The sequence below is a fragment of the Opisthocomus hoazin genome, chromosome 39 (assembly GCF_030867145.1).
Source record: "Opisthocomus hoazin isolate bOpiHoa1 chromosome 39, bOpiHoa1.hap1, whole genome shotgun sequence".
In the NCBI taxonomy this organism is placed as follows: Eukaryota; Metazoa; Chordata; class Aves; order Opisthocomiformes; family Opisthocomidae; genus Opisthocomus; species Opisthocomus hoazin.
The window spans coordinates 1,212,057-1,232,703 of record NC_134452.1 but is presented as its reverse complement, the minus strand read 5'-3'; the positions used below and the strand labels follow the sequence as shown (position 1 = coordinate 1,232,703).

Here is a 20,647-nt window from a genome sequence, read left to right as displayed (position 1 = left end):
CCTCTGCCCCGCGGTGCTGGGGGAAGGGGGGGTGAAGCGGCGCCGCCGGGGGGCTGAGGCGGGTTCCGGGGGGGTGAACCGGGACCCCCGAGTGGGGGGAACTGGGGGGGTTGAACCGACCCCCCCGAGCCGGGGCTGCAGCGGAATCCGCGCCGGGCGCGCACGTGTTCTCCGCCCTTTGCCATGCCTCCGCCTCCTCCTCTCATTGGCTCTCCGGACACTGGCCCCGCCTCCCCCGCGCCGCCATTGGCTAGCAGCCGCGCCGCTATTGGTCTTCGGCCCTCGCGCTCCGCCCCCCGCGTCTAGCCTCCTCCCCCTGCTCTCGCTCATTGGCTGACGGAGAGGGAAGGGGATTGGCCGCGGCCGCCGCGCCTGCGCCGTGGGGCGTGCGGTGCGGGAAGATGGCGGCGGCGGCGGCGGCGCGGGCGGTGGCGGCCTGCGGGGCCCGGGCCGCCCTGGGAGCCCGCCGGGCCCGCGCCGCGCTGGGCCGGGCCGCCAGCGGCACCGCCGGCACCGAGGCGGTGCTGCGGGAGCGGCTGCGGCGGCACCAGGTGGGGCGGCGGCGGGGCTGAGCCCGGCGGGCGGCGCCGGGCCTGGGCCTGAGGGGCGGGGGGACGCGGATGTCCCCGGGCCCCCCCGGGCCTGGCCTTCCCCGGGTGTCCGCGGTGGTCCCCGGCCCTCCCCGGGGCTCTGTGACTGTCCCCGGGTGCTCCTGGGGCTCCTTGGCCGTCCCCGGGGGTCCCCGGTCCTCCTCCGCCTGTCCCCGCGCCTCCCTGGGGCTCCCCGGGGGTCCCTGGGTGTCCCCAGTCATCCTCAGACCCCCCCCCCCAGTTCCCCGGCTGTCCCCAAGTGTCCCCAAAGGTCACAGAAGGCTCCTCGGCTGTCCCTGGGGCTCCCTGGATGTCCCTGGGGCTCCCTGGGTGTCTTCGGGTGTCCCTGGGGCTCCCCAGGGGTCCCTGGGTGTCCCCAGTCATCCTCAGACCCCCCCCAGCTCCCCAGCTGTCCCCAAGTGTCCCCAAAGGTCACAGAAGGCTCCTCAGCTGTCCCTGGGGCTCCCTGGATGTCCCTGGGGCTCCCTGGCCGCCCTCGGGCATCTCGGGAGGGGGTCCTCGAGGGTCCCTGGGGCTCCCCGAGGGTCCCTGGGTGTCCCCAGTCATCCTCAGACCCCCCTTCCACAGCTCCCCGGCTGTCCCCAAGTGTCCCCAAAGGTCACAGAAGGCTCCTTGGGGCTCCCTGGGGCTCCCTGGCTGTCCCTGGGGCTCCCTGGGTGTCCTCGGGCGTCCCTGGGGCTCCCCGGGGGTCCCCGAGGGTCCCTGGGTGTCCCCAGTCATCCTCAGACCCCCCCCAGCTCCCCGGCTGTCCCCAAGTGTCCCCAAAGGTCACAGAAGGCTCCTCGGCTGCCCCTAGGGCTCCCTGGGTGTCCCTGGGGCTCCCTGGATGTCCCCGGCCACCCTCAGGCCCCCCCCCCAGCCGTCCCCAGGCCCCTCCCCGGGCCTCACCGTCCCCCACCCCGCAGGTGGCAGAGGGACCCCCGGGACGCGCCCCCGGCCCGGAGGAGGAGGAGGAGGAGGAGGAGGAAGAGCGGCGGCGGCGGGAGCGGATGGCGGCGGCCCGGCGGCTGGCCCTGCGCCTGGCGGGGCTGCTGGGCACCGGCACCGGCGTGGCCATCGTCTACATCTTCGGTGGGTCCCCGGTGTGTCCCCCCCCGTGTCCCCGGTGTCCCCCTCCCCGTGTCCCCGGTGCCACCACCGCCGCCCCCCCCCTCACCTCCGCTCTCCCCCCCCCCGCAGGCAGCAGCGCGGTGGACGAGCACGGTGCCAAGGTGAGGGGGTCTCAGCAGCCGGTCCCCCCGTGGGGGGGGGGCTGTGCTGGGGTCCCCTCCCTGCCCTTGGGGACAGCGGGGGACGTCGCGGGGGCTCGGTGCTTCCCCCCCCCCCCCTCCTGTCCCTTGTTGTGCCCCAGGGAGGCGTTTTGTCACCCAAACCCCCTTTTTCTGGAGAAGTGGGGAGGTGTTTGGGGGGGGGGGGGGGGGGTTGATGTGCGGCTCCCCGGGGAGGGGAAGGCGCGAACGGCCCTGCCCGGCTCCGACACCCGGCGGGGGGGGGACGTGGGGACATCAAACGGGGTGACAGGGACGCCGGCGGGGTGCCAGGACATCGGCCGGAAGGAAAGCGCCGTCACCTACCTGCGAATTGTCACCTCCCGTGTCCCCTCCCCCCCACCGTCCCCATCTTACCCCCTCCCCCTTCTCCCCGCAGGTCCCCGACGAGTTCGATGGCGGTGAGTGACATCCGGGGGGGTGGCAGTTGTCACGGAGGGGGCGGGGACAGGGACACCCCGGCCGTTTGACACTTGGGTGTTGCGGCCGGAGGTTTTTACGGCGCTTTTCACGCGCCGCTGCGACCCAGAGGGGGCTTTTGGGGGCGGGTTTTTTTTTGGGGGGGGGTGGTCACCCCCCCTGGGGACAGCAGGGACCCCCGGTGACCCCCTGCCCGCGCTGGCCTTGGCTCCGCAGACCCCGTGGTGATCCAGCAGCTCCGCAGGACCTACAAGTACTTCAAGGACTACAGGCAGGTGCGTGGGGACCCGGTCTGGGGGGGTCTCCGCGTTCTGGGGGGGGGGCTTCGTCCGACGGGGGGTGGCTGTCCCCGTCCCGGGACCTTTTTCACCTTTCTGGGGAGCTTTGTCCCCATTTTGGGGGCATTTTGGACCCCTCCTGGGGGACGTTGTTCCCGTTCTGAGGAGTCGCGTCCCTGTTTTGGGGTCCCCTGTCCCCATCCTGGGGTCCCCGTCCCTGGGGGGTCTCCTGTCCCCACCCTGGGGGGTCCCCTGTCCCCACCCTCTGGGGTCCTCGTCCCTGGGGGGGAGCCCTGTCCCCATCCTGGGGTCCTCGTCCCTGTTTTGGGGTCCCCTGTCCCCATCCTGGGGTCCTCGTCCCTGGGGTGGGGCTGTCCCCACCCTGGGGGGGGCCCTGTCCCCACCCTGGGGTCCTCGTCCCTGTTTTGGGGTCCCCTGTCCCCATCCTGGGGTCCTCGTCCCTGGGGGGGGCCCTGTCCTCACCCTGGGGTCCTCGTCCCTGTGGGGTCCCCTGTCCCCACCCTGGGGTCCTCGTCTCTGGGGGGTCCCCTGTCCCCATCCTGGGGTCCTCGTCCCTGGGGGGGGCCCTGTCCCCACCCTGGGGTCCTCGTCCGTGGGGGGGGCCCTGTCCTCACCCTGGGGTCCTCGTCCCTGTGGGGTCCCCTGTCCCCACCCTGGGGTCCTCGTCCCTGGGGGGTCCCCTGTCCCCATCCTGGGGTCCTCGTCCCTGGGGGGGGCCCTGTCCCCACCCTGGGGTCTCTGTCACGAGGCCGGGGCTCTCGTCCCCACTTTGGGGGGGGCTTCGTCCCCACGCTCCAGCCGTTGCCCCTGTGCCGGAGCGGGGACCCTGTCCCCTTTTGGGGACCCTTGTCCCTTCCCCGGGGGGGGCTCGTCCGCTCACTGGGGGGGCTCCATCCCTCCCCCTGCCCCCCCCCAGATGATCATCGAGCCCACCAGCCCCAAGCTGCTGCCGGACCCCCTGCGTGAGCCCTACTACCAGCCCCCCTACACCCTGGTCATCGAGCTCACCGACGTCCTGCTGCACCCAGAGTGGTCGGTGAGTGTCCCCTGCCACCCCCCCCCGCCCCCCCGCCGCCCCCCGTGACGCCCCCCTGTCCCACCCCCCCCCAGCTCGTCACCGGTTGGCGCTTCAAGAAGCGCCCGGGCATCGAGAGCCTCCTCCAGCAGCTCGCTCCTCTCTACGAGATCGTCGTCTTCACCTCCGAAACCGGCATGGTGAGCGCGAAGAGGGGGGGGGACACGGCCCCCCACGGGTGCCCCCCACCCTCTGACCCCCCCCACGACCCCCTCCCCAGACCGCCTTCCCCCTCATCGACAGCGTGGACCCCCACGGCTTCGTCTCCTACCGCCTCTTCCGCGACGCCACGCGCTACATGGACGGGCACCACGTCAAGGTTGGGGGGGGGGGGGGCCGGGGATGGGGGGGGCAGCCGCTGCGGTGACCCCCCCCCCAGCCCTCCACCAGCCCCCCCCCATGTCTCCCCCTCCCCAGGATATCTCCTGCCTCAACAGAGACCCGGCCAAGGTGGTGGTGGTGGATTGCCGGCGGGAGGCCTTCTGCCTGCAGCCCTACAACGGGCTGGCCCTGCCGCGCTGGGACGGCCGCTCCGACGACCGCGCGCTCTACGACCTCACCGCCTTCCTCAAAAGTGGGTGCGCGCCCCGGGAGGGGACACCCACGTCCCCAGGTGTCCCCTCCCCCCCGCTGACCCGTCCATCCGTCCGTCTGTCCCCGCAGCCATCGCCCTCAGCGGCGTGGAGGACGTCCGGACGGTGCTGGAGAACTACGCGCTGGAGGAGGACCCGCTGGCCGCCTTCAAGCGACGCCGCTCGCAGCTGGAGGAGGTGGGGACACGTCACGCGGTTTGGGGACGCGTCACGCGGTTTGGGGGACACGTCACACGCATGGGGGGGCTGTCACCGCGCCCCGCTTGCCCGTAACGCCCGTTTCTCGCCCCGTTTCGGGGGGCTGCAGGAGGAGCAGCAGCGCCTGGCCGAGCTGGCGCAGGGCAGGAAGCCGGCGGGGCTGTTCCTGGGCTCGCTGGCCGGCCGCCTCCGGCCGCGCTCCAAGCAGCAGTGACGTCAGCGCGGCGGCGCCGTGACGTCAGCGCGGCGGCGGCGTGACGTCACCCGGCGGCGGGGTGGGGGGATGCACGCATCCCCCCCACCCCACCCCACCCCACCCCACCATCGGCTGCGGGAGCCCGGGGGGTGACGCCTCGCCCGGCCCCGGTGGCTCCGTGGAGGGAGGGGGCGCGGCTGCCGTTTTTGGGGGGGGTTTGGGGGGGTTTTGGCGTGGTGGGGGAGGGGCGCGGCCGGCGTTTTGGGGGGGGTTTGGGGGGCGTTTTGGCGCGGCGGGGGTCAATAAAGGGCGGCGTGGAGCTGCGGGTGCGTTGTGCTGCTTCGCCCCCTCCCCGGTGCTGCGTGGGACCCCGGCCCTGCCGGGAGGGGGGGGCGCGGGGGGGGCTGGGACCCCTGTTGGGGTGGGGGATGGGTGGGCTGCATCCCCTTTGGGGGCGTGGCGGGGGCGTGGCCTGCCAGCAGGGGGCGTGGTGGGGCCCTTACAAAGGGGTCTGGGGGGGGAGCGGTGGGCTCAGACCCTGCTGAGCCCCGGGACCAGGCAGGACCCCCCCCCCCCGGCTGGGATCCAGCCCCCCCCCCACCGCCGGCCATGGCTGCGCTGCTGCTGGCCCCCCTCCTCGCCCTCCTCTGCCCCCCCCCGGTGAGCCTGGCCCCAGGGGGGGGGGCTGGGGGGGTCTCCGAGGGTGGGGGAGACCCTGGGCAGTTTTCAGGGGGTCCTGGGGTGCTTCAGGTCTCCCCTCAAGGTCCCCCAGGGAGTCTGGGGCAGGGGGGAAGTTCCAGGAGGGGTTTTTGTGAGATGGGGGGGGGCGTTGGGGGTCCCACAAGGGCTGTTTGGAGCGGGGGGGGCCTTTGGGGTCTCCCTGGGGGCTTAGCGAGGGTCCTTGGGGGGAGTTTGGGATGCTGAGGGGGCCCTAAGGGGCCGTTTTGGTGGGCTGGGGGACTTGGGGGGGGTATGTGGGTACGGGGGGGGGGGCTCTGAGGGGTGTTTTGGGGTGCTGAGGGGGGCTTTTGGGGTCGGGGTCTGCTGGGGGGGGGGGGTTGCTGATGCCCACCCGCAGGTGCAGCCGGCTGGGGTGCTGGAGCTGCGGGTGCTGTCGGCGCGGGGGGGCCCGGGGGGGCCGTGTGGGGGTCCCCCCTCCTGTCGCCTCGTCTTCCGCCTCTGCCTGCGGCCCCCCGGGGGGGTCGGCTGCAGCCTGGGGGTTGCCCGCAGCCCCCCCGGACCCCCCCCCGCCCCGGGAGCCCCCCGCATCCTCCGCTTGCCCTTCGCCTTCCCCTGGCCGGTGAGGACCCCCCCCACGCCTGATTCCCCCCCCCCCAATGGTCCCAGGACCCCCAAGGGACCAGGGGTTTCCCCCCCCCCCAATTTTTGCGTCCCCTGGACCCCCCCCAGGGCACCGTGTCCCTCGTCATCGAGTCGTGGCGGCTGGAGGAGGCCAAAGGCTCGGGGGGTGAGAGGGGGGGGCTTGGGGGGGGGGGCGATGGGGGTCCCAAGGGGGCAAATGGGGGTCCCAGAGGGGAAAACGGGCCCTGGGTATTGGGGGGGGGCTCCTACAGGGGTGGGGGGGGGGGCAGGTGGGAGCCTGGAGTGTTGGGGGACAAATGGGGGGTTCTGGGGGGCAGTGGGGGACAAACAGGGGTCTGGGGGGGGCAAATGGCAGCCTGCGGGGTTTGGGGGGGGAAATTCGGGTTTGGGGGAGCAGAGGGGAGCCCCTGGGGTTCTGGGGGTTGGGGGGGGGCAATGGGGGGTCTGGGAGGGGCAGTGGGTGCTGACGGGTGCCCCAGGACCCCAGCGCCGGCTCCTGGGCCGCGCCGTGGCCCGGCAGCGCCTCTTCCCGGGGGGTCCCTGGCGGGGGGGGGGCCGGGGGGGGGCTTGCGCTTCGGCACCCGCCTGCGCTGCCGCCCCCCCCGCCCCGCGGCCCCCGCTGCGCCCCGCCGCTGCCCCCCCGCCTCCTGCCGCCCCCCCCGCCGCTGCTGGCCCCGCTGCTGCGCCCGCCGTGAGTACCCCTGTCCCGGGGGGGGGGCCCCCCGCGCCCTCCCCCCCCCCCCCCCCAGCGCTCCCCCGTATCTCGGGGGGGGGGGGCCCCTGGGGTGTCCCCTGGGTTTTGGGGTGCCCCTGACACCCCCGCACCCCCCCACAGGTGGGGTGCGGGGCAGCCTGCGTCCCCCCCAGCGCCGACGGCAGCGGCTGCACCGACGGGGGGCCCCTGCGCGGTGAGTGGGACCCCCCCCCGCCCGCACCGGCACCCGGGGGTCCCCCAGGGTCCTCCCAGTGCTTCCTGGCACCCCCCGGGGTGGGGGGGGGGGGTGTCCGGTAGCCTCATCCCCACCGGCCCGGTGACGGCGCTGCCCACGCAGGGTCACGGGAGCGGCTCCCCGGGGCTGCGCTGCGACACCCCCGGCCCGGGACAGCCGCTGGCGGCACCGGCGGCGGCCACCGGCAGCACCGGCAGCACTGGCAGTGGCCCTGGAAGGACCAGCAGCACCGGCAGTGGCACCGGTAGCACCGGTGGCGGCACCGGTAGCACCGGCAGCATCGGCGGCGGCACTGGAAGGACTGGCAGCACCGGCAGTGGCGCCGGCAGCGGCGCCGGCAGCACCGGCGGTGGTACCGGTAGCACCGGCAGCACCGGCAGCAGCACCAGCAGCAGCACCGGTAGCACTGGTGGCAGCCCTGGAAGGACCAGCAACACCAGTGGTGGCACCAATAGCACCGGCAGCAGCACCGGTAGCACCGGCAGTGGCCCTGGAAGGACTGGCAGCACCGGCAGCGGCACCGGTAGCACCGGCTGTAGCCCTGGTAGCACCGGCAGTACCGGCAGTGCCGGCAGTGGCACCGGTAGTACCGGGCAGCAGCACCGGCTGTAGCCCTGGCAGCACCGGCAGCACCAGTGGTGGCCCTGGCAGCACCGGCAGCGGCACCAGGAGCACCGGCAGCACCGGCAGCAGCACCAGGAGCACCGGCAGCACTGGCAGCGGCACCAGGAGCACCGGCAGCAGCACCAGGAGCACCGGCAGCACCGGCAGCAGCACCAGGAGCGCTGGCAGCGGCACCAGGAGCACCAGCAGCAGCACCAGGAGCACCGGCAGCAGCACCAGGAGCACCGGCAGCACCGGCAGCAGCACCAGGAGCGCTGGCAGCGGCACCAGGAGCACCAGCAGCAGCACCAGGAGCACCGGCAGCAGCGGCTGAAGCACCGGTGCCGGCAGCAGCGCCGGCGTCGCTCCCCGCCGCGGCCCGCTTGGCGATGCCGCTGCCGGAAGGTGCCGCCGTCCCCGTGCGCCCTCGGTCCCTGCTTCAACGGCGGTGCCTGCGCCCCGGCCCCCGGCACCGGCTACGCCTGCCGCTGCCCGCCCGGCTGGCTCCGCGGCTCCAACTGCGAGCGCCGCGCCGACCGCTGCGCCGACCATGTCTGCCTGCACGGTGAGCGCCGTCCGCGTGCCGTCGCGTGACACCGCGTGCCATCGCGTGCCATCGCGTGCCGTCGTGTGCCGTCGCGTGCCGCCGCGTGCCGCTGTGGCTCGCCATGTGCCGCCATGTGCCGTCGCGTGCCGCCGCGTGACGCCATTTGCCGTCGCGTGCCATCGCGTGCCGCCGCGTGCCACCATGTGCCACCGCGTGCCGTCGCGTGACGCTGCGTGCCGCCGCGTGCCACCATGTGCCATCGCGTGCCATCGCGTGCCACTGCGTGCTGCCATGTGCCACCATGTGCCATCGCGTGCCGCCGCGTGCCGCCGCGTGCCACCATGTGCCATCGCGTGCTGCCATCTGCCGTCGCGTGCCGTCGCGTGCCGTCGCGTGCCGTCGCGTGCCGTCGCGTGCCGCTGCGTGCCGCTGCGTGCTGCCGCGTGCCGTCGCGTGCCATCGCATGCCGCCATGTGCCGCCATGTGCCATCGCGTGCCGCCCGCGTGCCACCGCGTGCCGCCATGTGCCGCTGCGGCTCGCCATGTGCTGCCATGTGCTGCCGTGTGCCACCATGTGCTGCCGCGTGCCATCGCATGCCGCCGCGTGCCGTTGCGTGCCGTCGCGTGCCGCTGTGGCTCGCCATGTGCCGTCGCGTGCCGTCGCGTGCCGCCGCGTGCCGTCGCGTGCCACCATGTGCCGCCGCATGCTGCCATCTGCCGTCGCGTGCCGCCGCGTGCTGTTGCGTGCCACCATGTGCCGCCGCGTGCCGTCGCGTGCCGCCGCGTGCCGCCATGTGCCGCCGGCTCGCCGTCGCTGACCCCCTCCCCGGCGCAGGCGGGCAGTGCCGGGACCTGGGCCGCGGCGCCGTCTGCAAATGCCGCCCGGGTTTCCTGGGGCGCCGGTGCGAGCTCAACGCCGACGACTGCACCCCGAACCCCTGCGCCAACGGCGGCACCTGCCAGGACGGCGCCAACGCCTTCGCCTGCTCCTGCACCCTGGGCTACGCCGGCGTCGACTGCCGCCGCCGCGCCGACGCCTGCGCCTCGGGGCCCTGCCTGCACGGGGCCACCTGCTACACCCACTTCTCCGGCCACGTCTGCGCCTGCCCCCCCGGCTTCATGGGCCCCCGCTGCGAGGAGGAGGTGGGGGGGGCCCCCCCCGGCCCCCCGCCGCCGGCCCCCCCGCGCCCCTCGCCCTGGCGTGCGCCCTGCCGCTGGCGCTGCTGGGTCCCGGCGTGGGGCTGGCGATGGCGGCGCGGCGGCGGCGGCGGCTGCCGGGGGGCAGGTGAGGTTTGGGGGGGCTGGGGAGGGGGGGGGGGCGTGGTGGGTTTTGGGGGGGCTCACGGGTTTTCTCGGCAGCAGCCGCGCGGCGGAGACCGGGGGGGCCCCCGGCGCGAGCACCCCGGGGAGGGAGCAGCGGCCGCCACGCGCCTCCGCCACGCGGGTGAGCCCCCACCAGACCCCCCCCGCGCCCCCCCTTCCTCCCCCCACCCCTTGACCCCCCCCCTTTTCTCCCCCCCCAGGTGTGACCCCACAGCGATGGACCCACCCCCCCCCAGGTGTGACCCCACGGCGATGGACCCACCCGCGACCCCCCCCACCCGGCTCCGGAGCCCCGCAGCGGCGCGGGGACCCCCAACCCCACGGGGGGGGGGGGGGCCAGGGGGGGGCCATAAAGCTCTTTGAGACGTTTGTCGGTGCCACCGCGTCACCGGGAGCCGGCCCACGGGGGGGGGACACGGCTGGGGACACCCTGGTTTGGGTTGGGGGGGTGACACGAGTGGGGGCACCTCGTACAGGATCAGAGGGGGACACGGGTGGGGGCACCCCACTGGGGACGGGGGGGGGGTGACATGGCTGGGGACACCCTGGTTTGGGTTGGGGGGGGTGACACGAGTGGGGGCACCTCGTACAGGATCAGAGGGGGACACAGGGGTGGGGGGCACCCCACTGGGGACGGGGGGGGGTGACACGGGTGAGGACACCCTGGTTTGGACTGGGGGGGGTGACACAGGTGGGGACACCTCGTACAGGATCAGGGGGTGACACGGCTGGGGACACCCCGTGCAGGATCAGGGGGTGACACGCGGGTGGGGACACCCCACTCGGGACGGGGCGGGGGGGGGGGGAGTGACACCCCCGTGAGGTCGCGTCCCCCCGGGTCACCTTAGCTCCGGCCGCTCCATGGCTCGGTGCTCGACTCGCTGCCCTCAGCGCTCGGCGCTCGATTGTTTGCACACAAACAGCTGTTCCCGCCCCCGGCCGGCACGGCACCTCTCGCGCGCCGTGATGGGCAGCTCGGCCGGCCAATCGAAAGGGAGGGGAGGGGCGGGGCGTGGAGGCGCGCCGGCCAATGGGAGGGAGGAGCGGACCGAAGTGGGGACTGGAGGGGCGGGGCCGCGCCGGAGCCGGCGGCGTGTGGAAGCGGCGGGAGCCATGAAGTGAGCGGAGAGGGGCGCGGGGATCCCGCGGGGGGAGGCGGGGTCCCGGGGGATCCCAGGCAATGCGGGGCCCACGGGCGGGCCGGGGTCCCTGGGGATCCCAGGCAATGCGGGGCCCACGGGCGGGCCGGGGTCCCGGGGGATCCCAGGCAATGCGAGGCCCACGGGCGGGCCGGGATCCTGGGGGATCCCAGGCAATGCGGGGTCCACGGGCGGGCCGGGATCCCGGGGGATCCCAGGCAATGAGGGGTCCACGGGCGGGCCGGGATCCCGGGGGACCCCAGGCAATGCGAGGCCCACGGGCAGGCCGGGATCCCGGGGGACCCCAGGCAATGCGAGGCCCACGGGAGGGCCGGGATCCCAGGCAATGTGGGGCCCACGGGAGGGCCGGGATCCTGGGGGATCCCAGGCAATGTGGGGCCTACGGGCAGGCCGGGATCCCGGGGGATCCCAGGCAATGTGGGGCCCACGGGAGGGCCGGGATCCCGGGGGATCCCAGGCAATGCGAGGCCCACGGGAGGGCCGGGATCCCGGGGGATCCCAGGCAATGAGGGGCCCACGGGAGGGCCGGGATCCCAGGCAATGTGGGGCCCACGGGAGGGCCGGGATCCTGGGGGATCCCAGGCAATGAGGGGTCCACGGGCGGGCCGGGATCCCGGGGGACCCCAGGCAATGCGAGGCCCACGGGAGGGCCGGGATCCCGGGGGATCCCAGGCAATGAGGGGCCCACGGGCAGGCCGGGATTCCGGGGGACCCCCAGCAGCCTCGGCTGAGGAGCGGATCCCCGCCGGGGCAGTGATGGATCTGGGACCGGCAGGGGCTCCCCGGGGGCCGCAGCACCGTCACCCCCGCACTGGATCCTGCTGCCACCCCCACCGGATCCCGGGCGCCGCCGCAGAGCTGCCAAGCGGGCGAACGGGACGGGTGGGCTGGGGCGTCCCGGTCCCAGGGCGAGCAGGGATCGGGCAGGCGTTGAGCTCCCCGCCGGGGTGGGATCTGGCGGGATCCCTCCTGGGAATCCTCCTCTCCCTGGCCCTTCCGCAGGCTCAACATCGACGGCCTCCTCGTCTACTTCCCCTACGACTACATCTACCCCGAGCAGTTCTCCTACATGCTGGAGCTCAAGAGGACCTTGGACGCCAAGGTGCGGCGGGATCTGGTGGTCCCCGGCGGGCTGGGATCCCCCCACCCCTGGGGAGATCCCCGCCGGGCTGATGCCGCTGCTCTCGGCAGGGCCACGGCGTCCTGGAGATGCCCTCGGGGACCGGGAAGACGGTGTCGCTGCTGTCGCTCATCGTCGCCTATCAGCGGGTGAGTGCCGGCGCCCGATCCCAGCAGATCCCGGCCGATCCCGGCCCCGCAGATCCCATCATCGCCTCTCCACGCAGGCCCGGCCGCTGGACGTCACCAAACTCATCTACTGCTCCCGCACGGTGCCGGAGATCGAGAAGGTGGGGGTGAGGAGCTGGGGGAGCAGATCCCAGGGAGGGGGGGGGATCCCGAGGGATCCGCCTGAGCGCCGCCACCGCAGGTGATCGAGGAGCTGCGGAAGCTGATGGACGTCTACGAGAAGGAGCTGGGGGAGAAGGTGCCGTTCCTGGGGCTGGCGCTGAGCTCCCGGAAGAATCTCTGCATCCACCCCGAGGTGGGCGGCGGCGGGGCTGGGTGGGATCCGCCGGGGTGATCCCGGGGGACGCGGTGACAGCGGGGTGGCCGCGGGGGTGCAGGTGTCGTCGCTGCGCTTCGGGAAGGAGGTGGACGGCCGCTGCCTCAGCCTGACGGCCTCCTACGTGCGGGCGCAGCACCAGCGCGACGGCTCCCTGCCCGCCTGCCGCTTCTTCGAGGTGAGGGGGTCCCCAGCGGGCACCCGGGGGATCCCCGGCAGCTCCGAGCACCCCGGGGTGCCCCCCATTCCCTAACTGGGTCCCCAGCACCGTGGGGTCCCTCCCGTTCCCCACACCCAGCACCCTCGGGTGTCCCCCATTCCCTAACTGAGTCCCCAGCACCCTGGGGTACCCCCATTTCCCACCCCCAGCACCCCGGGGTGCCCCCCATTCCCTAACTGGGTCCCCAGCACCCTGGGGTACCCCCATTTCCCACCCCCCAGCACCCTGGGGTGTCCCCCATTCCCCGTCTGGCTCCCCAGAACCCCGGGGTGCCCCCCAGTTCCCTAACTGGGTCCCCGGCACCCTGGGGTACCCCCATTTCCCACCCCCAGCACCCCGGGGTGCCCCTCATTCCCCACACCCCCCCCCCCAGCACCCGGGGGTACCCCCATTCCCCACCCCTAGCACCCTGGGGTCCCTCCCATTCCCCACCCCCACCCCCCTGGGGTGCCCCCCATTCCCCACACCCCCCCCCAGCACCCGGGGGTACCCCCATTCCCCACCCCCACCCCCCCAGCGTGCCCCCCCCGGCACACAACCTACCTCCACCCCATCCCCCTGCGCCCCTTCCCCACCCCCCTTCCCCCACCCCCAGCTGCCCCCCCACCGCCGGGGTCTCCCCGGGGAACCCCCCCGCTGCCCCCCCCGGGGTCTCCCCCCCAGGAGTTCGACACCCACGGGCGCGGGGTGCCCATCCCCTACGGCATCTACAACCTGGACGACCTGAAGGCGCACGGGCGGCAGAAGGGCTGGTGCCCCTACTTCCTCGCCCGCTACTCGGTACGGGGGGCACGGGTGGAAGGGAAGCTCAGGAGGGGTGGGCTGGAGGAGTGGGGGGTGGGGTGGGAACTGGCTGAGGGGCAGAGCTCAGGGGGTTGTCACCAGCGGCGCTGGGTCTGGTTGGAGGCTGGTGACAAGTGGTGTCCCCCCGGGGTCAGTCCTGGGCCCAGTCTTGTTCAACTTCTTCATCAACGACCTGGATGAAGAGTTAGAGTGGACCCTCAGCCAGTTTGCTGATGACACCAAACTGGGAGGAGTGGTGGACACACCAGCAGGCTGTGCTGCCATCCAGTGTGACCTGGACAGGCTGGAGAGGTGGCCAGAGAGGAACCTGCTGAGGTTCAACAAAGCCAAGTGCAGGGTCCTGCACCTGGGGAGGAACAACCCCAGGCACCAGGACAGGCTGGGGTGGACCTGCTGGAGAGCAGCTCTGTGGAGAGGGACCTGGGTGTCCTGGGGGACGACAGGGTGACCCTGAGCCAGCAGTGTGCCCTGGGTGCCAAGAAAGCCAATGGGATCCTGGGGTGCATGAGGAGGAGTGTGGGCAGCAGGGCGAGGGAGGTTCTCCTCCCCCTCTGCTCTGCCCTGGTGAGGCCCCATCTGCAGTGCTGGGTCCAGTGCTGGGCTCCCCAGTTCAAGAGAGATGAGGAGCTACTGGAGAGAGCCCAGCGGAGGGCTACGAGGATGAGGAGGGGACTGGAACATCTCCCCTACGAGGAGAGGCTGAGGGAGCTGGGCTTGTTCAGCCTGGAGAAGAGAAGGCTGAGAGGGGACCTTAGAAATGCCTACAAATATCTGCAGGGTGGGGGTCAGGAGGACGGGGCCAGACTCTTTCCAGTGGTGCCCAGTGACAGGACAAGGGGCAATGGGCACAAACTGGAGCAGAGGAAGCTCCAGCTGAACCCGAGGAAGAACTTCTTCCCTCTGAGGGTGACGGAGCCCTGGCCCAGGCTGCCCAGGGAGGCTGTGGAGTCTCCTTCTCTGGAGATATTCCAGCCCCACCTGGACAAGGTCCTGTGCCCCCTGCTCTGGGTGACCCTGCTTGGGCAGGGGGTTGGACTGGGGGACCCCAGAGGTCCCTTCCCACCCCGACCATTCTGTGATTCTGTGGGGGGCCATGCTCGGCCCCCGGGGTGCTTCCTCTGTCCCTAAGTGTCCCAGATGTCCCTGAATGTCCCCCTGCTCCCCACCCTGCAGATCCTCCACGCCAACATCGTCGTCTACAGCTACCACTACCTGCTGGACCCCAAGATCGCCGACCTGGTCTCCAAGGAGCTGGCCAGGAAATCGGTCGTGGTCTTCGACGAGGCCCACAACATCGGTCAGAGCCCGCTGAATCCCGGTTTTTTGGGGGTGTCACACCCCCATTCCCCCATCCCCTGTGGCAGGGGGGTGACAGGGGGAGGGTGACACCGTCCCCTGTCCCCGCAGACAACGTCTGCATCGACTCCATGGGGTGTGAACATCACGCGCCGCACGCTGGACCGCTGCCAGGCCAACGTGGCCGCGCTCCAGGCCGCCATCCAGAAGTGAGCGTGTCCCCCACCTCGCCGTGACACCCCCCCCAGCTGTGTCCCCCCTCCCTGTCACCTTGTGTCCCCCCCCCCTGCCGCAGGATCAAGGAGACGGACGCGCGGCGGCTGGCGGAGGAGTACCGGCGCCTGGTGGAGGGGCTGCGGGAGGCCAGCGCGGCGCGGGAGACCGACCTCTACCTCGCCAACCCCGTGCTGCCGGACGAGATCCTGCAGGGTGCGGGGTAGGGGGGGTCTCTGAGCCCCCTTTTGGGGTGGGGACCCCACCGTCCCCCCTCCCCGAGCTCTTTGGGTGGCCCCCCGGCGACGCACCGGCCTCCGGCGCTCCCTGATCTCTGCTCTGGCCAAGCGTGGGGGTCCCTGGGGATCCCCCGAGCCCCTTTTGGGGTGGGGGAGGTCCCCCCCCAAGACCTTTGGGGTGCCCCCCAGCCCCCACACCAGCCTCTGGCACCCCCCCATTGGCCGACTCCCTGCCACCCCTGGGGGTCTCTGAGCCCCCTTTGTGGGGTGGGGACCCCAGCCGTCCCCCCTCCCCGAGCTCTTTGGGGTGGCCCCTCCGGCGATGCACCGGCCTCCGGCGCTCCCTGATCTCCGCTCTGGCCAAGCGTGGGGGGTCCCTGGGGGTCCCCAAGACCCTCCTGGGTGTGGACACCCCCTCTAGGGGTTCTTGGGAGCCCTTTGGGGTGCCCCCAGCCCCACACCAGCCTCTGGCACCCCCCCCATTGGCTTGACCCCTGCCACCCTGGGGGTCTCCGAGCCCCTTTTGGGGTGGGGGACATCCCCCCCTGAGACCTTTGGGGTGCCCCCCAGCCCCACACCATCCTCCGGACCCCCCCCCCATTGGCTGACCCCTGCCACCTTGGGGGTCTCCAAGCCCCTTTTGGGGTGGGGACATCCCCCCCCCCCGAGCCCTTTGGGGTGCCCCCAGCCCCACACCAACCTCCAGTGCTCCCTGATCTCCGCTCTGGCCAAGCGTGGGGGTCCCTGGGGGTCCCCAAGACCCTCCTGGGTGTGGACACCCCCTCTAGGTGTTCTTGGGAGCCCTTTGGGGTGCCCCCAGCCCCACACCAGCCTCTGGCACCCCCCCCATTGGGCTGACCCCTGCCACCCTGGGGGTCTCTGAGCCCCCTTTTGGGGTGGGGAGATCCCCCCGAGCCCTTTGGGGTGCCCCCAGCCCCACACCATCCTCCGGACCCCCCCCCCATTGGCTGACCCCTGCCACCTTGGGGGTCTCCAAGCCCCTTTTGGCGTGGGGACATCCCCCCCCCGAGCCCTTTGGGGTGCCCCCAGCCCCACACCAACCTCCAGTGCTCCCTGATCTCCGCTCTGGCCAAGCGTGGGGGTCCCTGGGGGCCCCCGCGCCCCTCCTGGGTGGGGGCAGTGCTGGGGGGTCCCGTCTGAGCCCCCCCGTGTCGTGTCCCCCCCCCCCCAGAGGCGGTTCCCGGCAGCATCCGGACGGCCGAGCACTTCGTGGGGTTCCTGAAGCGGTTCGTGGCCTACCTGCGGGCGCGGGTGCGGGGGCCGCGGGTGGTCCAGGAGAGCCCCCCCCGCCTTCCTCAAGGACCTCTACGAGAAGGTCTGCATCGAGCGCAAGCCCCTGCGGTGAGTCGGGGGGGGGGCGTCGCCCCCCAGGGTGCTGTGTCCCTTCCCCAGGGTGCTGTGACCCCCCCCAGTGTGGCCTGGGACCCCCCCCAGGGTGTGCTGTGTCCCCCAGGGTGGCCTGGGACCCCCCCAGGGTGCTGTGACCCACCCAGTGTGGCCTGTGACCACCCCCAGGGTGCTGTGACCCCCCCCCCAGGGTGCTGTGTGTCCCCCCAGTGTGGCCTGTGACCCCCCAAGGGTGCTGTGACCCCCCCCCCCAGGGTGCTGTGTCCCTTCCCCAGGGTGCTGTGACCCCCCCCAGGGTGGCCTGGGACCCCCCAAGGGTGCTGTGACCCCCCCAGGGTGCTGTGACCCACCCCCAGGGTGGCCTGGGACCCCCCCAGGGTGCTGTGTCCCTTCCCCAGGGTGGCCTGGGACCCCCCCCAAGGGTGCTGTGTCCCTTCCCCAGGGTGCTGTGACCCCCCCCAGGGTACTGTGACCCCCCCCCAGGATGGCCTGGGGACCCCCCCAGGGTGCTGTGACCACCCCCCAGGGTGCTGTGTCCCCTTCCCCAGGGTGCTGTGACCCCCCCAGGGTGGTCTGGGACCCCCCAAGGGTGCTGTGACCCCCCCCAGTGTGGCCTGGGACCCCCCCAAGGGTGCTGTGACCCCCCCCCAGTGTGGCCTGGGACCCCGACCCCCCAGGGTGCTGTGACCCCCCCCAGGGTGCTGTGTGACCATGACCCCCCCAGGGTGCTGTGTGTCCCCCAGGATGGCCTGTGACCACCCCAGGATGGCCTGTGACCCCCCCCCAGGGTGCTGTGACCCCCCCAGGGTGCTGTGACCCCCCCCCCAAATGATGTGGTCCCCCCCCACGGGTGATGGCCCCCCCCCCCCAGGGTGCTGTGACTCCCCCCAGGGTGCTGTGACCCCCTCCAGTGTGGCCTGTGACGCCCCCAGGGTGCTGTGACCCCCCCCAGGGTGCTGTGTCCCTTCCCCAGGGTGGCCTGGGACCCCCCAGGGTGCTGTGTCCCTTCCCCAGCTGCTGTGACCCCCCCCAAGATGGCCTGGGACCCCCCCAGGGGCCTGTGACCCCCCCAGGGTGCTGTGTCCCTTCCCCAGGGTACTGTGACCCCCCCCCCAGGATGGCCTGTGACCCCCCAAGGGTGCTGTGATCCCCCCCAGTGTGGCCTGTGACCCCCCAAGGGTGCTGTGACCCCCCCAGGGGTGCTGTGACCCCCCCAGGGTGCTGTGACCCCCCCCAGGATGGCCTGTGACCCCCCCCAGGGTGCTGTGACCCCCGCCCAGGATGTTGTGTCCCCCCCAGGGTGGCCTGGGACCCCCCCAGGGTGCTGTGACCCCCCCCAGGGTGCTGTGTGACCCCCCAGTGTGGCCTGGGACCCCCCCAGGGTGCTGTGACCCCCCCCCAGGGTGCTGTGTCCCCCCCCCAAATGACATGGCCCCCCCCCACGGGTGATGCCCCCCCCCCAGGGTGCTGTGACCCCCCCAGGGTGCTGTGACCCACCCAGTGTGGCCTGTGACCCCCCCAGGGTACTGTGACCCCCCCCAGGGTGCTGTGTGTCCCCCAGGGTGGCCTGTGACCCCCCCAGTGTGCTGTGTCCCCCCAGGGTGGCCTGGGACCCCCCCCAGGGTGCTGTGACCCCCCCCCAGGATGGCCTGTGACCCCCCCAGGGTGCTGTGACCCCCCTCAGGATGGCCTGTGACCCCCCCCAGGATGCTGTGACCCCCCCCAGGATGTTGTGTCCCCCCCAGGGTGGCCTGGGACCCCCCCAGGGTGCTGTGACCCCCCCAGGGTGGCCTGTGACCCCCCAGGGTGCTGTGACCCCCCCAGGATGGCCTGTGACCCCCCCCAGGATGCTGTGACCCCCCCCAGGATGTTGTGTCCCCCCCAGGGTGGCCTGGGACCCCCCCAGGGTGCTGTGTCCCCCCCCCACGGGTGATGCCCCCCCCCAGGGTGCCGTGCCCCCCCCCCAATGACGTGTCCCCCCCCCCAGGATGGCCTGTGCCCCCCCCCAATGACGTGCCCCCCCCCCAGGGTGCCGTGCCCCCCCCCAATGACGTGCCCCCCCCCAATGACGTGCCCAACCCCCAGGGTGCCGTGCCCCCCCCCGGGGTGCTGTGTCCCCCCCCCAATGACGTGCCCCCCCCCGCCTGGCTGATGCCCCCCCCCCAGGGTGCCGTGCCCCCCCCCAATGACGTGCCCCCCCCCCAATGACGTGCCCCCCCCCAGGGTGCTGTGCCCCCCCCAGGGTGCCGTGCCCCACCCCCCCGGCTGATGCCCCCCCCCCAGGGTGCCGTGCCCCCCCCAGGGTGCCGTGTCCCCCCCCCCCCGGCTGATGCCCCCCCCCCAGGGTGCCGTGTCCCCCCCCAGGGTGCCGTGTCCCCCCCAAATGACGTGTCCCCCCCCCAGGATGGCCTGTGCCCCCCCCCAATGATGTGCCCCCCCCCCCGGCTGATGCCCCCCCCCCAATGACGTGCCCCCCCCCAGGGTGCTGTGTCCCCCCCCCACGGGTGATGCCCCCCCCCAGGGTGCCGTGTCCCCCCCAAATGACGTGTCCCCCCCCCAGGATGGCCTGTGCCCCCCCCCAATGACGTGCCCCCCCCCCGGGTGCCGTGCCCCCCCCCAATGACGTGCCCCCCCCCAATGACGTGTCCCCCCCCAATGACGTGTCCCCCCCCAGGGGTGCCGTGCCCCCCCCAGGGTGCCGTGCCCCCCCCCCCCCGGCTGATGCCCCCCCCCAGGGTGCCGTGCCCCCCCCCAATGCCGTGCCCCCCCCCAATGCCGTGCCCCCCCCCAATGCCGTGCCCCCCCCCAATGCCGTGCCCCCCCCAATGCCGTGCCCCCCCCCCAATGCCGTGCCCCCCCCCAGGGTGCCGTGCCCCCCCCCAATGCCGTGCCCCCCCCAATGCCGTGCCCCCCCCCCAATGCCGTGCCCCCCCCCCGGGTGCCGTGCCCCCCCCCAATGCCGTGCCCCCCCCAATGCCGTGCCCCCCCCCAATGCCGTGCCCCCCCCCAATGCCGTGCCCCCCCCCAATGACGTGCCCCCCCCCCAGGGTGCCGTGCCCCCCCCCCAATGCCGTGCCCCCCCCCAATGCCGTGCCCCCCCCGGCGGTGCCCCCCCAGGTTCTGCTCGGAGCGGCTGCACTCGCTGCTGCGGACGCTGGAGATCCTGGACGTGGCCGACTTCTCCGCCATCGCCCTCGTCGCCACCTTCGCCACCCTCGTCAGCACCTACGCCAAGGGTGGGCCTGGGACCCCCGGGGTGGGGGGGGGGGGGGGCCGTCCCTGACCCCCCCCCCGGTGGGTGGGGGGGGGGGGGGTCTGCGAGCCCCCCCCGGCTCGGGGGGTGGGCACCCATGGGCGGTGGGACGATGCGTGAGCCCCCTGTGGGGTGGGTGGGTGAGCACCCATGGGTGGGGGGCACCCTGTGTCCTGCCTGGGGGGGGGGCTGGATGCCCCCCCCCCCATCCTGGCTGTCACTGAGGGTGCTTCCCCCCCCCACCCCTAAATCCCCCCCCCCAAATCCCCCCCCCAGGTTTCACCATCATCATCGAGCCCTTCGACGACAGGACCCCCACCATCGCCAACCCCGTCCTGCACTTCAGGTGGGGGGGGGGCCTGGGGGGGGCCTGGGGGGGGGCAGGGATGTGGGGGGGGGACCTGGGGGGTGGCGGGGGGGACAGGGATGTGGGGGGGGACCTGGGGGGTGGCGGGGGGGGGCAGGGATGCAGGGGAGGGGCAGGGATGCGGGGGGGGGGGACAGGGATGCAGGGGGGGGACACAGGGATGCAGGGGGGGGGGACCTGGGGGGTGGCGGGGGGGGCAGGGATGCTGGGGGGGGGGGACAGGGATGCAGGGGGGGGGGACCTGGGGGGTGGCGGGGGGGGGACAGGGATGCTGGGGGGGGGCAGGGATGCTGGGGGGGGGACAGGGATGCAGGGGGGGGACCTGGGGGGTGGCGGGGGGGGGACAGGGACACTGGGGGGGGGACAGGGACGCTGGGGGGGGGGACAGGGGGACACGGGGGGGACACAGGGGGACACAGGGATGCTGCGGGGGGGGGACAGGGACGCTGGGGGGGGGACAGGGATGCAGGGGGGACAGGGACACTGGGGGGGGGGACAGGGATGCTGGGGGAGGGGACAGGGGGACACGGGGGGGACACAGGGGGACACAGGGGGACACAGGGATGCTGGGGGGGGGACAGGGACGCTGGGGGGGGGACAGGGATGCAGGGGGGGACAGGGACACTGGGGGGGGGACAGGGATGCTGCGGGGGGGGGACAGGGACGCGGGGGGGGACACAGCCTCACCCGGGGGGGA

General features: G+C 73.7%; 3 protein-coding genes across 4 annotated transcripts in view; all 3 read left to right on the top strand.

The window, feature by feature from the left end:
* The first annotated feature begins 401 nt into the window (after positions 1–401).
* On the top strand, positions 402–4,868 carry TIMM50 (translocase of inner mitochondrial membrane 50). 2 transcript variants are annotated; one of them, XM_075446185.1, is made up of 11 exons: positions 402–551; positions 1,517–1,682; positions 1,791–1,822; positions 2,259–2,280; positions 2,516–2,574; positions 3,515–3,634; positions 3,709–3,813; positions 3,894–3,992; positions 4,091–4,247; positions 4,337–4,443; positions 4,574–4,865. In XM_075446185.1, exons 1-11 carry the CDS (start codon positions 402–404, stop codon positions 4,676–4,678), a joined length of 1,122 nt encoding a protein of 373 aa, XP_075302300.1. In that variant the 3' UTR covers positions 4,679–4,865. The 2 variants fall into 2 exon arrangements, with proteins under 2 accessions (XP_075302300.1, XP_075302299.1); XM_075446184.1 differs by lacking the exon at positions 402–551 and having other exon boundaries at positions 1,034–1,682; positions 4,574–4,868.
* A 764-nt stretch (positions 4,869–5,632) lies between these two features.
* LOC142365389 (uncharacterized) lies at positions 5,633–9,612 on the top strand. Its single transcript, XM_075446131.1, is given in 10 exon segments — positions 5,633–5,638; positions 5,739–5,960; positions 6,071–6,128; positions 6,819–6,891; positions 6,996–7,500; positions 7,555–8,101; positions 8,919–9,247; positions 9,250–9,368; positions 9,443–9,527; positions 9,607–9,612. Coding segments are annotated over 10 exon segments (1,950 nt in total).
* Positions 9,613–10,472: 860 nt separating this feature from the next.
* The window catches only part of ERCC2 (ERCC excision repair 2, TFIIH core complex helicase subunit), an 11,363-nt gene continuing 1,188 nt past the window's right edge, over positions 10,473–20,647 (top strand). Inside the window, 15 exon segments of the mRNA XM_075446130.1 lie at positions 10,473–10,524; positions 11,569–11,668; positions 11,758–11,835; positions 11,913–11,975; positions 12,056–12,169; positions 12,252–12,368; positions 13,074–13,190; positions 14,388–14,511; positions 14,622–14,644; positions 14,646–14,719; positions 14,806–14,939; positions 16,155–16,261; positions 16,263–16,324; positions 19,448–19,566; positions 19,860–19,929. Coding sequence (XP_075302245.1) covers positions 10,520–10,524; positions 11,569–11,668; positions 11,758–11,835; positions 11,913–11,975; positions 12,056–12,169; positions 12,252–12,368; positions 13,074–13,190; positions 14,388–14,511; positions 14,622–14,644; positions 14,646–14,719; positions 14,806–14,939; positions 16,155–16,261; positions 16,263–16,324; positions 19,448–19,566; positions 19,860–19,929 — 1,307 coding nt within the window. The 5' untranslated portion in view covers positions 10,473–10,519.

Excerpts from the sequence above, each read along its gene's own strand:
- TIMM50 (XM_075446184.1), top strand. The coding sequence starts at position 1,061 with ATGTCCCTGGGGCTCCCTGGCCGCCCTCGGGCATCTCGGGAGGGGGTC. Across the intron at positions 2,575-3,514 it reads ACTTCAAGGACTACAGGCAG|ATGATCATCGAGCCCACCAG; the intron begins GTGCGTGGGGAC and ends GCCCCCCCCCAG. Across the intron at positions 3,635-3,708 it reads TGCTGCACCCAGAGTGGTCG|CTCGTCACCGGTTGGCGCTT; the intron begins GTGAGTGTCCCC and ends ACCCCCCCCCAG.